The sequence below is a fragment of the Empidonax traillii genome, unplaced genomic scaffold (assembly GCF_003031625.1).
Source record: "Empidonax traillii isolate 1590-97213 ecotype Southwest subspecies unplaced genomic scaffold, ASM303162v1 scaffold125:size1524877, whole genome shotgun sequence".
NCBI lineage: Eukaryota > Metazoa > Chordata > Aves > Passeriformes > Tyrannidae > Empidonax > Empidonax traillii.
Genome location: NW_020955318.1, coordinates 1,331,712 through 1,347,720, shown reverse-complemented (window position 1 = coordinate 1,347,720; position 16,009 = coordinate 1,331,712). Strand labels below are relative to the sequence as shown.

General features: G+C 42.3%; 2 protein-coding genes across 2 annotated transcripts in view; one reads left to right on the top strand and one right to left on the bottom strand.

Moving 5' to 3' along the window:
- Nucleotides 1-1,407: 1,407 nt before the first annotated feature.
- On the bottom strand, nt 1,408-7,045 carry SMIM20 (small integral membrane protein 20). Its single transcript, XM_027883371.1, has 3 exons — nt 6,866-7,045; nt 3,172-3,228; nt 1,408-1,915 (listed from the first exon to the last, which is right to left on the bottom strand). Exons 1-3 carry the CDS (start codon nt 6,972-6,974, stop codon nt 1,878-1,880), a joined length of 204 nt encoding a protein of 67 aa, XP_027739172.1. The 5' UTR covers nt 6,975-7,045; the 3' UTR covers nt 1,408-1,877.
- Nucleotides 7,046-7,534: 489 nt separating this feature from the next.
- The window catches only part of SEL1L3 (SEL1L family member 3), a 32,737-nt gene continuing 24,262 nt past the window's right edge, over nt 7,535-16,009 (top strand). The window contains exons 1-4 of the mRNA XM_027883359.1: nt 7,535-7,582; nt 11,626-12,193; nt 12,601-12,727; nt 15,482-15,603. Coding sequence (XP_027739160.1) covers nt 11,695-12,193; nt 12,601-12,727; nt 15,482-15,603 — 748 coding nt within the window. The 5' untranslated portion in view covers nt 7,535-7,582; nt 11,626-11,694. The remainder of the gene's footprint in view (nt 7,583-11,625; nt 12,194-12,600; nt 12,728-15,481; nt 15,604-16,009) is intronic.

Below are 16,009 nucleotides of genomic sequence, written 5' to 3'. Positions count from 1 at the left end.
GGCAATTTGGAAATGGACCCTGTAAACATTGAGTCGCTCGTCTGTTGTCCCAATAAAAGCGTGGTGTCCAAAACAAAATTACAAACTAACATCTTCTAACTTTAGAAATAACACTCACTGTGCATACATTCTTCAAAACATTTAGGATCCTGCAATGGTCTTTAAAATGCTGTGTATCATTTATGCAGTGCTAAAATTAATTCAGAAAAAAATGGCTAAAAATGGCTAAACATACATGCTACCTGACCTGTACTCAAGAACAATATGCTATGTTATTCTGTAACCATAGAATCATAGAATATCCTGAGTTGGGAGGGACACACAAGGATCACCGAGTCCAACTCCTAGTCCAGCACAGGACACCCCAAGAGTCACACCATGTACCCGAGAGTATTGTCCAAACACTTCCTGAACTCTGTCAGGTTTGGTGTTGTGCCCACTTCCCTGGGGAGCCTGTTCCAGTGCCCATATATAGGTTATATAGGTCAAAGACTATTTTTTTCTGAAATCTCAAAACACATAGTTTATTCAGAACCTATTATTAGACAGACACCCAATTTGGGTGAAGATTTTCAACAGAGGCAATCCTTTACTCACTTCTTCTAATGATCATTATACTCACCATGAAAAAGTGCTTTTTGAAAAATATTCTTTCAAGCATCTGCTTTTCAACCCCAGCACTTGGTTGATCTCCTGTATCAGGTGTATCGGTCCAGATTTCAGCAGCACAGAAGGTGGGCTATAGAAGTTGCCCCCTGCTGGCCACAGCATCTGACAAAACATCTGACAAGCAGCGGAATGAAGGGAAATAAGTGAGGAACAGCAGGTGAACACCAGAATCAAAAAAGAATGCAGGGGAGGAGGTGCTCTAGGCACCGGAGAAATTAGACCCTTGCAGCCCATAGGGAAGACCATGTTGGAGGAGATATCCACACCACAGCAGCTGGGCATTTCCTGGAGGAATTTCAGCTCGTGAAAAGTCAGCACAGGCACTGGAAAAAAAGGGGAGGAGTAAGGAACAGAAGAACTGTTAAGAACTGACTGCAACTCCCCCATCCACCACTCCAGAGACTCAGGAGAGGAAAATGGAATCAGAAGTGAAGTTGAGCCTGAAAAAAGGGAGGAAGTGGGAAGATGTTGGTTTAATTTTTGCTCTTCACTATCCAAATCTATTTTAATTGGCAATAAACTACAATAATTTTCACCAAGTTGAGACTGCTTTGCCTGCAAAAGTAACTGGTAAACAATGTCCTTGTGTTTATCTGGACTCATGCCTTTTGTCATCCTGTTTACTCCCCCTGCCGTTTTGAGGAGTAGGGGTAAGAAGAATGGCCAGAGAGACACCTGCCAGGTGGCCAAGGTACCTCCCACATCCACTTGCAAAACAAATGAAAAAAAAAGCACTCATTGGTTTAAAAATTTTAATGTACAAATTTACATGTACCATGTTGCATTTTCTGCACTGATCTCTCCCATTATACCCTTCTACCACACTTTCAAAATAAAACCACAGAAAGTAAATCTCAAACTAGGGAGGAAACTGCAGCATGATTTACTCTATTCATAATTTATTCTATAAGTGTCTACAGATTTTAAAATAATCCTTTTCCCTTTTCTCGAGGAAATAAGTATTTCATTTCTACACTCAATAACCATTCAGCTCTCTAACAGTCTGTGAGCTACGCAGCAGCATCCTCTGTCAAAACTAGGATGTTTTTATCTCTTGGGATTCCAACGAGTAGCCTTTGTTGCTCCTCACGTGCCCTCAGAGCATACTCAGAATTCTTCTCCAGCGACACCCAAAGACACACTTCAGCGGCAGAAGAAACAGCTGAAGATGTCCATCTTCAGTTTTGTAACACGCACAGCCGCCAACATTACTTTCTTCCAAATGGATCAGACCACACTTTTAACCCTACAAATCAATCAGCAGTTCATAATTAGACTATTGGAGAAAAAAAAATAAAATCCACTCTTGTGTATTAAACAATAAAAGAATCCAACAATTTCTGCACTTAACTTGCAACTCTGCTTAAGCTTGCAAAAATACATAAAAGACAACCTCATCTTGATCTTAAGCTTCAGATAATGGAAAAATCTATCACACTCATAGATAAAGTGTTCTAATATTGTTGGATCAATCATCTAGAATTGCACCTTGCACTTAAATTTTTCTAGATTCAATTTTCCACTAATGGATCTCGTAACTTCTCGTCAGCAGCTAAATTTAGATGAAACAGTCACACTGAGGAGAACTCCTCATCAAGTGACTATATCTTGGATAAATGAGCCAGTCCAGTCCACTGGAATGGTTGGTAAAATAGACAGGTTTACCAGACTTGTGCTTCCTACTACTCTTCAGCATTTCACCACTTCCCTGGAAAGTAAGTCCTGCACTCATGATTTAACTGATATGAGTAATAAGGACATGGTTTTAATCCTATTTGATTTTGTCCTGCTGCTGGTGTTAGGCTTTTTCAAAAATAGGAATGAATTATCCTTTAATATCCTCTGTTTCATCACGACAAGCACTCTCATGTCTTTAATCGAGAAGTGCCAACCTTGCATAATGAACAGCCCTTCCATTTACCATTATGAAACAATGAACTATCAAGGATAGTCTGCCTACTTGAATTTTATCTCCCTCATATGCTTTTCTACACCTTCCATCAGCAACAGTAGAGATCAAAAAGCTATTAGCACAGCATTCCAAATTTTCCATTATGTGTAGTGGATTTCTGCACGGCCCATGCACCCATGAGGCTGGAAGGCACTGCCAAAGTGCTCATAAACTGTTTCAGCTGAGCTGTAAAGCAGTATTCCACAAAACTAGGGTGCAATAATGTTCTGAGCTGCAGCTCAGCCCACCCATGGTTCTGGTTTGCTCTGAGCTGGATCAGAAATGGAAACTGGCATCTATTTAACAAAGTGTGAAGATAACAGAAATTTTGCAACTTATTTGGCCAGTTATGACAATTTAAAACAAGTTTCATTAAAACCATAATTTTCCAGTGAAGAATTAGCCTGAAAAAATGATTTCATGGCAAGTTTATTATATAGATTTTCTTTGAAGGTAGTCTTCACTGTATTGCTTAAATCCACATAAATATTCAGGCCTCACTTCAAGAAGGTCTTTCAAACAATCAATGTAAACACATGAATCAAGTATACCTGCAGGCTGAATATCCTCTTGAACAATACCAGCTCGGTTTATTGATTGTTCTTTCTCTGGAAAACAGAACAGAAAGGACACTGTTAAAAAAAAAGAAAATACCAGATACCTTGATTGCACCCAATCAAATGATCTTGAAAATTTTATTAATTCCGGATGCTACACAGTAAAATTCTGCCAAGTATCCACCTACACAATGCAAATGTAGTATTCTTTCTTACTTTACTAAGAAACTAACAGCTAGTCTATTTTGAAAGACTACAAACAAGAAGATAAACATCTTAAAACAATGACTACTGTTAAATAAAAAATGCCAAAATACCTGCCATGATCCCAACACTTCAGGAATAACTAGTACTTTTAGAAGCTATCATTCATTTGCTTAACATGAAACTATTAAAAATACTTTTTTCTTTCCAGAATGACATCTTCCAGGTCCTGAAATATCTTGCAAGTAGATTTCATGATAGCACCTCTGAAATTACTGCTTGTAAACATTGTAAATTTCAGTATCAGAGGGATATTTTTCCATAGATGGGGCCTGTCTCAGGCTTTTCTTTTTTCTTCAAAAGATTAAACCATTTCCAAGAAGAGAAATTGAGAAAACTATACTATTTTCTCTTCTTAAATGTCCCTCCTTTTCTTTCACTTCCAGTTAAGCTCTTCACCACTGTGGTAATCTGAAGCAGTAAATCAAAGCTCAGCTGGATTAGCCTTTTGCCCACACCACTGAACTTCTGAAGCCCTTAAAAAACTGTAGGGTGCACATTCTCAGAGGAAGCTCAGAACTAAGCTCACCTTAAAACCAAAATTTTCCAACATCCTATCCCACTGGGAATGCACTGCCACTACATGTTATCAGGCTGTCTAGGTACAAGGCTAATATTACTAGAGACTAGCAGGAATATCAGCGTAGCTAATTCTCCTTTCAAGGGGACAGGCACTAGAGGCATATCCAGCTTCTCCAACTCTGTTCACTGAGCGTGGTAATTCCATTCAGTTTTAGCAGACAAAATCTCAAGAAACTCATTTCTAAGGAAAAGGTACAAAACCCAGACAGGAAGAACAGAATAGATATGGACAAGGATTGAGACTTACTGTAGGACATGGAGGAGAAAGATATTTAATTTTAAGTGGAAGCTAAGATTAGAAGAGAGGCAGGAACCAAAACAGGAATCAGTCTGAGAGGTCCAGGAACACACTTGGGTTGAACAGAAAGATTTGTCAACTGGTCAGGCAAGGAAATCAGCGCAGAGAAGTAACAGGGGAGAAATACACACATAAGACGTTAAACAGTCAACAGGGAGACTGGTGTGGGGCCTGTAAACAACTTGGAAAACAGGTAAGCCAGAAAAAGGATGATGAGGAAGACCCAGTCTTGATGAGAGGGACAGGCACCTCACAGGGTAGGGAAAGGGACAAGTCTCACAATTTAGATAATCACAAAACCTGTGAAAATGCCCCAAATGAATGACAGCAGCTGTCAAATGTCTCAATTAATTCACGAGGAAAAGGTCTGTGCTCAAGGCCTCGAAGTTTCATCACTGCCACTAAACTACGTGTTTCATATGAGGAAACAGTCATTCTTAAAGCTAGCTACAGACAGGAAAATATTAGAAACTTCAAGGCCACAAAATGAGGTGCTAAAAACCTACAAAATTATAACATTTCTGTATGAAATTAGGTCAAACTCCTCTGTGCACAATTTAAGGTTCATATTAACGATTTGATTACATTCAGTTTTTCCAAGTACTTTCCGTTTGATTTGTTAAACGGCTAGGAACTCCTCAGAAGATGTGTGAGAGCTGTGCAGAAAAGTCTTCTTCCTGAATATCAATGTACCTCCTTTGTGCAGAATTCGGGAGACACACAAGAAAAACAAGATTGAAGAAAAAAAAGACAGCATTTCTTGTTTACATAGTTGAATGTCACTCCAGAAAACTAAAATCCATTCTTGCCTTTTGCAGGATTACCATGTTTTCATGCTAATGAAAACGTCCAACTTTTGGGACCCAGCATGCCAAAACACAGAAATATTGAGTATTCACCCACAGATCAAGCCAATAGAGGGTGGGAGCTTCTATAGAAGTCGTCATACAGCTTATCAGACTGTCTCTGAAAAATCCTTTGTACCCCAAAGATTAAATACTTCCACTCAAGTACCACAATAGTGAAATTTCACGTTCTTGCCTAAAGCATTATGATAATGAATGCATGTGCCTCTCTCATACTGCAGCAATGACCATCAAGAGAAACACATAGGAAAGGAATAAAGGTGAGATCAGAGGAGAGTTTGAGCAGCATGCAAGAAATAAAGTTCAGAATCAGGTATCAAATTGCAAGTTTACACACTCACTAACTGTGCATCACTCATTTTATTTCCTAAATAGAGATTTAAAAATCCCTAACCTACTAAGGAACATCTGTTCATGTAATTCACAAAGGCAAAGGAGGAAGTGGTCTATTAGTTCTATTCTTTCCTTAATGCTGAGACATACGTATAATATTTTTGGAAAGTACAGCTTAAGCAAACATGAACTAATAATAAGGTTTTTTTAAAGGCATAGCTTCCTTCAATAAAAACTTCTTTGCAAGTAAAATTTTATTTCAGTTTTGGTGCAAACCCAAAGCCGCTCCCATAAAATCAATAAATTTGTTAGCCTTTTCCTTTTTTTTTTTTTTTTCTTCTTCCTCTGTTGTCTTGGCAGATTAACCACATGCATCTACAAGTTATCACCAACATTTTGCTTAGTTTCATAAAACTTAAAGCAAGGAGGCAAGGCTGGTTCCACCAGAACTTTCCTGTTTCCTTGGGTGGTATTTCACATGAATTGAGGAATAACAGGTGCTCCTCCTACTGTTCCCTGGATAAAGTCAGCTGCGGTTTTTGTCAAGTTTCTGGCAGGAGAGCGGGGTTTTCCTCGGGAATCAGTTTTAGAGGCTCTGTAGACTGAGATCAGCTCTAGCAAATCATCACAACCAGTAAAAAACCTGTTCATTTAGATTTTCAATTGCAGCTGGAGAACAAAACTCGAACAGCTTACAGAATCATTGAATAGTTTGAGTTGGAAGGGACCTGTAAAGATCACCTGGTCCAACCCCACTGCAATGATCGGGGCATCTTCAGCGAGATTAAGTTGCTCAGAGCCCTGTCCAACCTGACCTTCAGTGTCTCTAGGGATGGGGCATTTACCAGCTCTTTGGGCAACCTATTCGAGTGTTTCACCACCTTCACAATAAGAAACATCTTCCATTTATCTGCTCTGAATTTACTCTCTTTTAGTTTAAAACCATCATCCCTTGTCCTACTGCAACAGGCCCTACTCAAAACTCTGCCCTCATCTTTCTTATAAGCCCTCTTCAAGTGTTGAAATGCTGCTATAAGGTCTCCCCGTAGCTTTCATTTTTCCAGGCTGAGCAACCCCAACTCTCTCAGCCCTTCCTCGAAGAAGTGATCCAGCCCTCAGATCTCAGCTTCTTTAGCTGCACCTCAATCCTCTACAGCAGCTGAAGGCTGTTTTTAATCACGCGCTGGCCAATAACTTGAAACGAGAGTACTGCGAGGGTTATTATTTCGTTTTTAGGTACATCCTAGGCGAGCAGAAAGCCCTCGGGACCCACTCCCCGAGCGGCAGCCCCAGCACTCCCCAGCCCGCGGCCCGGCCTGGCCCGCTCCCCCCGCGCAGGACTCACTGTACTCCTCCGGCAGCAGCAGCGGCCGGAAGTAAATGGGGTAGAAGGCGGCTGCCACCACGGCGGCGAAGGCGCCGAAGATGCCGAGGGTGCGGGACAGCCCCGCCATGGCCCGGCGGTCACGGCGCGCAGCCCTTCCGGGACACGCGGGACGGAGCGGGGCCGGGCCGGGGCAGCGCCCCCGCGCGGCGGGAGGGGCGCAGTGCGGGCAAGGTGGCGGTGCCGCTGTCCCCGCGGCCCGGGCCGCCCGGAGCGATGAGCACCGGCCCCGCCGCCCCGCCCTAAGGCTGCCCCGCCCGCCGGCGGGACCGCCGAGCTCCCCCGGGCCGCGGCCGCGCTGGCAGCGCAACGCCGAGGCGCCAGGGCGGGGAGGAGCGCGGGGACCGCCGCGGAGCCGCCGGGAGGGCGGGCGGCCGCGGCGCTGCCGGGACACCGCCCGGCGCCTGCCGGACGGGGCTGCGCGGGGGCACCGGGAAGCAGCGCAGCTCCGCTGGGGCTGGGCCCGGCCCGCCCCTCCGCACCTGCGGCGCGGGGCCCCGCACTGCCCTGCCCGGGCGGCGGCCCCTCCTCCAGGAAGCCGGATCTGCCGCATCCTTGTCGCCGGGTTGGCCTCGCACTCCCGGACCCGCTGGGCACCGCGGCGGCAGCAGCAGTAGCAGCATGCGGACCCCAGCCCAGCCCCGCCGCCCCCCTTCGCTGCTGCTCCTTCTCCTCACGGTGAGTGCCGCCTGCCCCGCACCTGCCCCGCGCCCGGCCCAGCGCGGGGTCGCGGCGGGTCGGGCCGTGCGGGGCCGCGGGTTGTTGGCGCAGGGGGAGCCGGGGCCGCTGTCCGGGAGGCGCGGGGCGCAGAGAGAGCCGGGCGGCCCCTCCGAGCCGACCCCGCCACTGCCCGGCCTGGCCCCCAGGACCTTATCCAGCTGGGGAGTGCCGGGTCGTCACATCCAGGTGTTAAAAAGCTTTCTGTCCTGGGTGACGTTAAATTTCTGGTGTGGAAAGAAGGAGGATGTGTTTGACATCTGCTTACAGGTGAACGGCTGAGCATGGTGCTGCACGGAAGGCTGCATGGCTTACGGAAACAGCAGCGTTTTAGGGGCATCTATTGAGCTGCTTTTTTGTATTTTATTCTGCTAAACACAAGCTCTGGTTAAAGTCTTTGTGTTCCTGTACCATATTGGTGCTGATCGAGAGCAATAGATCAACACCCCTTTTTGTCTTGTCTTCTTTTCACGCATCTTAAAATGTAGCATGACGTGTCAGGCTTTCACAGGTGAAGGACTGTGATTATCTTCAGGCTTGTGCAAACGTGCAGTTTCATAGGGTTATGTGGAATCTCTGTAGGGGTAAACTCGTGGAGGGTCCTGCTGAGATCTGACTCCAGAAAGTGGAAGAATGGTTTCTCTATCTTTTGTCTATCTGAAGATGTTCAGTTTCCTAACACCTATTGTGATTGCCTCCCACAGTGACTTTTATCCCAAGATCTGGTGGGATGACTTGGACTAATTCATTCAGATTCAGCGGGATTTAAGTAAAGAAAAAAGCCTTTACAGCTTTTGTGGATAAGTTACCCCACACAACAAAGGGTTTATGCCTGTCTTGTTGAACTCTGCCTAGTTTATGGTAAAATTTTGAATCAGCGTAGCTGGACTCTTTACTGTACTGGGAAACTTTTATATTTAAGTCTCCTGATCATGCTCAATGTTTAATGTAATTTTACATCCTTGCTTGATGTAGTCAGAGGTGATGTATAATTAACTCTGCCTTGTGTTGATACAGCAGGGAGGGACACGCTAGGAGGAACATTTAAGCAATGAGCACACTATGCGTTGCACCAGGGAGCAGTGCGTAGAGGCGACCAAGCGGTGACAGAGACTCAGCCATGGTCTAGGAGTTCATAGTCTGCAGTTTCTGCCACAGCTCCAGTGGTGTCGAGTTGCTCAGGGTCCTTTGCTCCATGCTCTTTACTGGGTGAGCCTCTTATTAGGGGGGTGTAAGAGCAGACCCAAGTATGCTCCATGCCTTTTGGCAGCAGATGCCTCAGATAATACCCAGGGACCAAAGAATACAAAGTAAAGTCTCTTGAGTAACTCTTTGGGTGTCATTTGTCAGAACAGGCACTAAGGGAAGAGCACTAAGACCAGCAGGGCTGAAGCTAACCTTATGTATCAGCAGTCATGGTGCATTGTGCTTAAGCACTCCTAAGGAACATCATAGAAATTGTTCTACAAGGAACAGGCTTTGGATTGCAGAGCTTCCTGCCTTGGGATCCCCACCACAAAATTTCTGTCATTCACTAGAAATCAGATGGACATATTTGTACACTGCTGCATCTTTGTTAGTGAACTGTGCCAGACCCAAGCTGTCCACCACTTCTGGTGACCAGTTCCCATATCTCTGTATTGGATAAACCTGACCTGGCTCTGTGTATTTTGACAGTAAACGTGTGTGTGTGGTAAGCACACAGTGGTACCACAATGCTTTGTAGTGTCTACCTGGTAGACTTTTACATTTTCTGACAACCACATGGCATTGCTTTCATAATATATTACCGTCGTTCTCATGACACAGCCTCCGTATCACAAGGATTAAGCTGTTTACAAATACTCTTTACTGTAAGATCAAGAAATGTGAATTATAACCATCAACTACAAGATGTTTAGGATAATTCGTTGCTGCTGCTATATGCTTTTAATGCTTTTAAAGATATCTATAACCAAAGAAAAATTGTATAGGCAATTTAAAAGAATGGTATCTTTGTCAAGCCGAGCTCTGAAGGATACTCAAATTAGTATTAAAATCAAGGTTCTCTCGTCAACTTTCATCTCAGTATTTGTGCATATTCCATATGTGTTTCAATGGACACCCACCTCCTATTGCTATTCCTTTTTCAACCCATTCTGTACATGTCATTTTTACAATATTCATTCTGCAGAGTGGGAAATGAGGCACAGAGGAAGGCTGTCACTGACAAGAGTACCTATTGAAGAAAGTCTAAATACTGACATTGTGGAGTGTTTTGCATTTTTGTAGCATTTTATTTGTTCAAAGTGCATGTCTTAGTGCTTACATATGTTTAACGGTGTTCAACATCACTGCCCTTCTCACTTCAGGTGTCTTGTCAGACACAAGGAGATAAAGAGCATTTGGTCGCTCTTATGGAAAATGGTTTAAGTGACAAATTCAGAAATATCTTGGATCACTAAATAAATTTAATGATCTAGACCACCCATCTACCAGCAATTATATCTAGCTTTCTCATCCCAAAGTCCCCCCATTCCGTTATGTCTTCCAATGTCTGCCCTAAAAAAAGTCAAGGTCTTGAAGTAAATTACTCGCCTCTATGCACAGTTGTGTTCCACTCACAATCCTGGAGCTGTTTTATGCCTTTATAAGGCAGGGAACTGGGGGGAAAACAGCTTTTGATCACATGGTTAAATCCAAAATCCTCATCTATAGGAACACAGAAGTAGTATAGCCAAACCTAGTCCTGACTTTTCCTAGTATTTACATCTTTCCAGGTCTTACTGACTTGATGTTTTTTAAGTGTAGCTCTCAAGGACTGTCAACAAGTTCTTAGGAAATAAAAAGCAAAATAGTTTATCATTAGGGACTTTTACTGATCCCTATATTGGATCACAGGCAAAGTCTTGTCTTTCAAGTGCACAGCACAGAATTTCTGTGATTAGAAATGTACTAATTACTAGTCCTAAGCTTTTAAATACTTTGAAAATCACAGTGAAAAAGCTGTCAATCCAAGATATGTAGATTTCAATTTGATTTGTTTGAGCTTAGCAAAGTTAAAAGTTATCCAAGACAGATCTCATGTTGAGCAATCTTGACAACCAGCTTCCTTGATGATTCTAAGTGGCAATTCCGATTTTAGACAGACCAAGGGACCTGGCAGAAGTGCCATGCTGGTGGCTGGCCCTCTGAGCTGAGTAATCCCCGATATCCTTGGCAGTGCATCAAGCCGGATGCCGACTGCAGGGCAGAAAGAAAAGGAGCTGTTTGAAGTCTTAGAGACAAGAACTTCAGCATGGAGGATAATTCTGGTGTGTGTCCAAGCACTCGCTCTCAAAGTGTATTAGAGTGTACATAGCTGTGGAGAGCAAAAGCTGAGCAAATGCAGCCCGCTGTTCTTGCTGCTCAGATTTCCAAGTCCATCTTTAGGATAGGAACATTTCAAAAATAAGCCCTTAAACATTATATGAATTCATTCTCAGGAAACCATTGTGAGCTGCCTTGGTTGTTATTCTGCCCTTCAGGTACCTGGATGACAGGTAACAAAATGAGCTAACTCTTTAAGAAGATACTGAAACATGAAGCAGTGGCAATACTAGTGAACAATTATGTGATGAATATATGCCGGTATGCTTTAGAGTACACTCTTTAGGCCTGATCCTAGGAGCATGTGTAAATAGCATGACGTGTAAGCCGCTATCTTAGACCGGATTCCACTTGCGTAAGGGCTGAAGGATACACCCTGTAAATACAGTTTGTTTGTAGAGGCATGTATAACTTTGAGAACTTGATGTAGGGAAGTTGTTTTCCTTAAAATCTTGATGGTAGCTCTCCAGTAATCCATATCTACTTGCTGCGTGAAAGAAACCTCATATTTTGGAGTTAAAGTATGCTATATAAACCTTCTGCTTGTGCAATGTTCTGTTACTGCTGTGAGTATATGAGTAATCGTGTAAACTTAAATACTCTGGATAACATGATTCTCTGGCTAACATGCTTGTGTTTTGGTTTTTTTTTTCCAGAATTTTGTGCCGTCCTTTGGAAAGGAGACATTACAGACAACAGCAGTTAATCCACAGTTTGAGAAAAACATGGATTATGTGGACTTTATCCATTTAAACATTTTAGAAAAGAAAGTTCTTAACAATTCTGAGGTGTCAGTTCAGTATTTATGTTCTAAGCCTTGTATTGTCAATTTGGAAGCAGTAGCCTCCTCCGAGTTCAGGACTGGTGTACCAGTGTATAGAAGGAGATGGAAGGTTGAGAAGAACCTTTACGCGAGCAGAACGCGACAAGTACACTTGAAATTTCCGAGCATCATGGTTTACAGAGATGATTATATCATCAGAAACTCAATAATAGTGCATAGTGTGATATTGTATGCATGGATTAGTCACAAATCAGCTAGCAACTATGATGATGGACAGAATGAAGACTACCAGGCTGCAGTTGCCAAGAATTACACATTTTTAGAGGCAGTTCCACCTTTTGAACGGCCATATAAGGACCACAAAGTTTGTCTTCAGTGGGGTGCTGACTATTTGTGGATGCTCCGAGCAAACAGGATACCTCAGTGCCCTCATGAAAGTGGTAGGTGTAATGTCTTTTTTTTTTCCCAAGGAAATTAGCGTGGCACAAAGAACACAAATAAGCTGTTAAAAAGTGACTGCCGATAGTAAGTAGTAAATGTTACCTAGGATGGTTTACTTGGGAAACATTGTTGAACATGTAAACTTCATAACTGTGAGATTACCCTTGCAAGTGACTGAAGACATCGAGCCCTTCAGCTTGTTTCATCACAGAAAGCCTGGAGATTTGTAGCAGTATGGTCTTCTGTTTTCTAAGTGAATTCAAGCAACTTCAGTCAAAACCCACTGATGTCAGTGGACGTCATTCCTTGAATCTGTGATTTAAATGTTTGACTGTAGGAGTGTGAGCTAATTAATTGGTTATCAATGCTTTTTGTCTGGCAGATTAAGAAAGATTGTATTTTGCAGATGGGGTCCAGATTCTTGAATTTATATATGCTTCCAGTGGGGAAAAAACAGGAATTGTGAAGAAATTTGAACAATTTGAAAACAGAGAACTTGAGACAGCCAGACAACATCAGATTGATTATCCCATGTAAGTATAGGCAGATAAATGAACTGGGCTGTAGTTGATTATTGAAGGCTATAGAATGTACTTAAAATCTTGGGCTACACCACAAGTTAAAGGAATAATGCCTACTAATTTGAGAAAAGGTGCAAAACTAATCTAGTTAATTACTTTTGATCTGAGTTTTGGACTGGATTAAGCTGATCCTCAGAAAGGTACTTAGAGTACGTGTCTGTGTGGTGCTATGCAAGAGAAGCCAGTAGTGGGTATAACTGAGTGGGCTAGGCACAGTTAGGAGGGTGAGTTAGCTGTCATGATCAGACTGCTTTCTTAGGACTAGCTAGCCTGGGGTTTTCTGCACTACAAACAGATCTGCATTTGTAACATTTTTTGCAGACCAAGTACAGAGTAAGGTTTCTTGCAAGGGCAAGCAGCATGGAGCAGCTTTATCCCTATGAATTCACACTCTAGTTTATTTTGGAGCTGACAAGCCCTTAGCGACAGAATCCTCTGCCTAAATAAGTCTTCCAGCTTGAGCTTACTCTATTTCCTTCCACCATCGTTGTGTAAACTCTCCTACTTAGACAGGAGTAAAAGTCCTTAGCCCCTGCACACTATTCAGTTAGAGAGGAATTGCTCTTAAAAAATCATCTTGCTCTGCTCTTCTTCCCCTTCCCAAAACTGTCACAACTCTTCAGTCATATTTTGCAACTTTAGAGGAAAAGAAATACATAAATATACCTCCCTTCCACCAGATGCTCTTACCGTGGCAACATTATTACAGAAGTAGGAAATGACTGCAGGAACTGGAACTTGCCTGCTGGTTTGCATTTGACCTGTGAGCACGGGAAGAGTGCTGAAGATGTCTTGCCAGAGAGCACAGGTTGCATGCAAATTACTAACCCTCAAACTATAGCTCTGAAGCCATAACTACAGAGCAATTTGTAGCTCCTGGTTTCTTCAGGATGGGTGACGACCTGCTGCCCTTTTTTCACCAACACAGTTGCATTCAGCTTCTGGCACTGAGGTGCTCAAGCTCTGGCTGAGAATACATGGCATGAATTTATGAAGCTCTTTACCTGATCCACACAGTTTTTTCCTTCAAGTGATGTCTCCAGTACGTGTTGTGGTTGCGTGACAGCCTGGCATAGCTCTGTTAAGGAAGAGGAAGAGAGTTTTTCTTCAGTTCTCTGTATGTGACCAGTGGTTCCCCACTGCACCAAAAGGTCAATAGAAGCAGATGGATCTAACTAAAGTTACTTGTTTGGGTTAAGTCAGGGATTTGTAGAGAAAGAGAGCTGGAGGTAGACAACTGTCATTTGAGGTGACTACCAGTGGACAGCCTGCAGCAAGGATAGGCTGGGACTGTAAGGGACTACTCATGCTGTTTGTCATTCTGCAGCAATGGGGGATGTGAAATGAGTCAGCGTTGTTCCAAACTCTGTCCCAGGAAATGTGTCCAGAACAGATATGGTCTCAGCCTGGCAATCAAGGATTAAATGGAGACTGCAGCATTTGAGTTTGCTATATTGGCAGAGATGGAAGGTAAAAAGAGCGATACATGAGCATGAGCAGTATTTCTGGAAGCACTTATGCCTGTAGGTCGTAACAATCAATATACAAGTGGTTGTGATTTACAAACCTTTCTACTTCACCCACGTATCATCTCTGGTGGAAAAGGTGATATTAGCTATTTAAAGTGTACTTTCTGTTAGGGAAAACCTAATCACCCTTATATTTGTTTAAAGCAAGAGAACAGGCTAGGCTTTCAGATCAACATTGGTTTAGTTTAGGAAATAATAAAAAGTACTTATGTTAAGGAATTTCTTAAGAGAGAAACAATACAAGCTCAACCAGTGCTAAAGTATTATAAAGAAATATTGACCTTTATTAATTAATTAAGAAATGCAAAAGCTGAGTATCTCCTTCTAAAAGTCAGTAAGAAAAGTGAACTATTTTATCAGATATTATAATAATTGTAGTGCTTTGCTGAGTTGTACATTGGAGGTTCAGTTTTCAAAGGCATTCAGCATCAGCCCAACTGCTATGGCAATGTTACAGAAATGAGTGATCAAATTTCTGTTAAAAGCATGGAAGCAGACTTAGTCTGGCACAGAGGAACTCCTTAAAATTAGATATTGTGGTATAAGTTCAGCTTTTAGGGCCTCAACCAGCTTTGTATAGACATTTATAAGTTTGTGAGGTTTTATTTTGCACTGCTCTATAGTTTGCAAAGGCTCTACCTTTATTTATCCTGTGATATCTCTGTGACAGTTATTCATAGCTATCTGTACTATCCACAGATTGGATTAATTTTTAACTGTTACTCCAAGCACACTTTCACAGTTTGCTGTTAGTGTAGAAGACACAGAAGTTGTTACTGGCTTCAACAATCTTGATGACAAGACCATGCATCTGGAGATTTTGTACTGTAGCCTGCATGGGGGAGGTTGGCTCCAAGATGTCTCTGTTGTGGTTTTAGTTCCTTGTTGATATGGGATCTGGAAGTAGCTCTGACCCAGTATTCTAGAATTGGTTTAGATAATGCTTCCTTACTCTCTTCTGTCATTACCACAAAAGTCTGCAGTTAATAAGAGATCAGAGGTCCAAGAGTCTTAAGTGTGGTTGTTCTGAAGGTGTTCACTGCAGAGAATGTGTTCTGTTCTGAAGCTTACATGTGTGAGAAAGTTTTGCTAAATTAAAGTGAAATGCATGCTTTTCAAACTATAGAGAGAGAGTTTTCATCAGGAGTGGATTTTTTGTTTGCTTTTGCTCATTCAGGTTCACCGTTTCAATCTGGCTATATCTACTCCATCACTGTGAAAAGGATCTGTGTGGTATAATCTATTTTATTGATTCGAAAGAAATGTATGGTACTCCTGCTGTATTTCTAAATGAGGAAGGTAAGGGATATTATTAATGGCTTTCAGAAGGGGTCTAATGCAGTCTTTATAGATCAGTGCCTAGGAATAACATTTATAAAAATATAATATCAGACATATTTTGTAAAACAGATTCCTTGAAAAATGCTTCTTTTTGACTATAGTGTCTCAATAGGAGAGTAGCTACTAAATTAATAGGGGAAAACTGAGAAATAGTTGAACAGCATCTATTCGTGGCTGACTTCAGGAAATATCTGCTTTATCTGGAGAACAGACTAAATCTTGCAGGCTAGGAACACACACTGGGATTAAACAGTCTTACCTCAATGAACAAACTTTGTTCTTATTTGTTGTTTTAAATTGTTCTTAATTCCTATATACATACTACATGAATTTTTTTTTAGAATTTGAAGTAGCCTCAGAAAAA

Excerpts from the sequence above, each read along its gene's own strand:
- SMIM20 (XM_027883371.1), bottom strand. The coding sequence starts at position 6,974 with ATGGCGGGGCTGTCCCGCACCCTCGGCATCTTCGGCGCCTTCGCCGCC. Across the intron at positions 3,229-6,865 it reads GCTGCTGCCGGAGGAGTACA|AGAAAGAACAATCAATAAAC; the intron begins GTGAGTCCTGCG and ends TCTGTTTTCCAG. Across the intron at positions 1,916-3,171 it reads AGAGGATATTCAGCCTGCAG|GGTTAAAAGTGTGGTCTGAT; the intron begins GTATACTTGATT and ends ATTGATTTGTAG.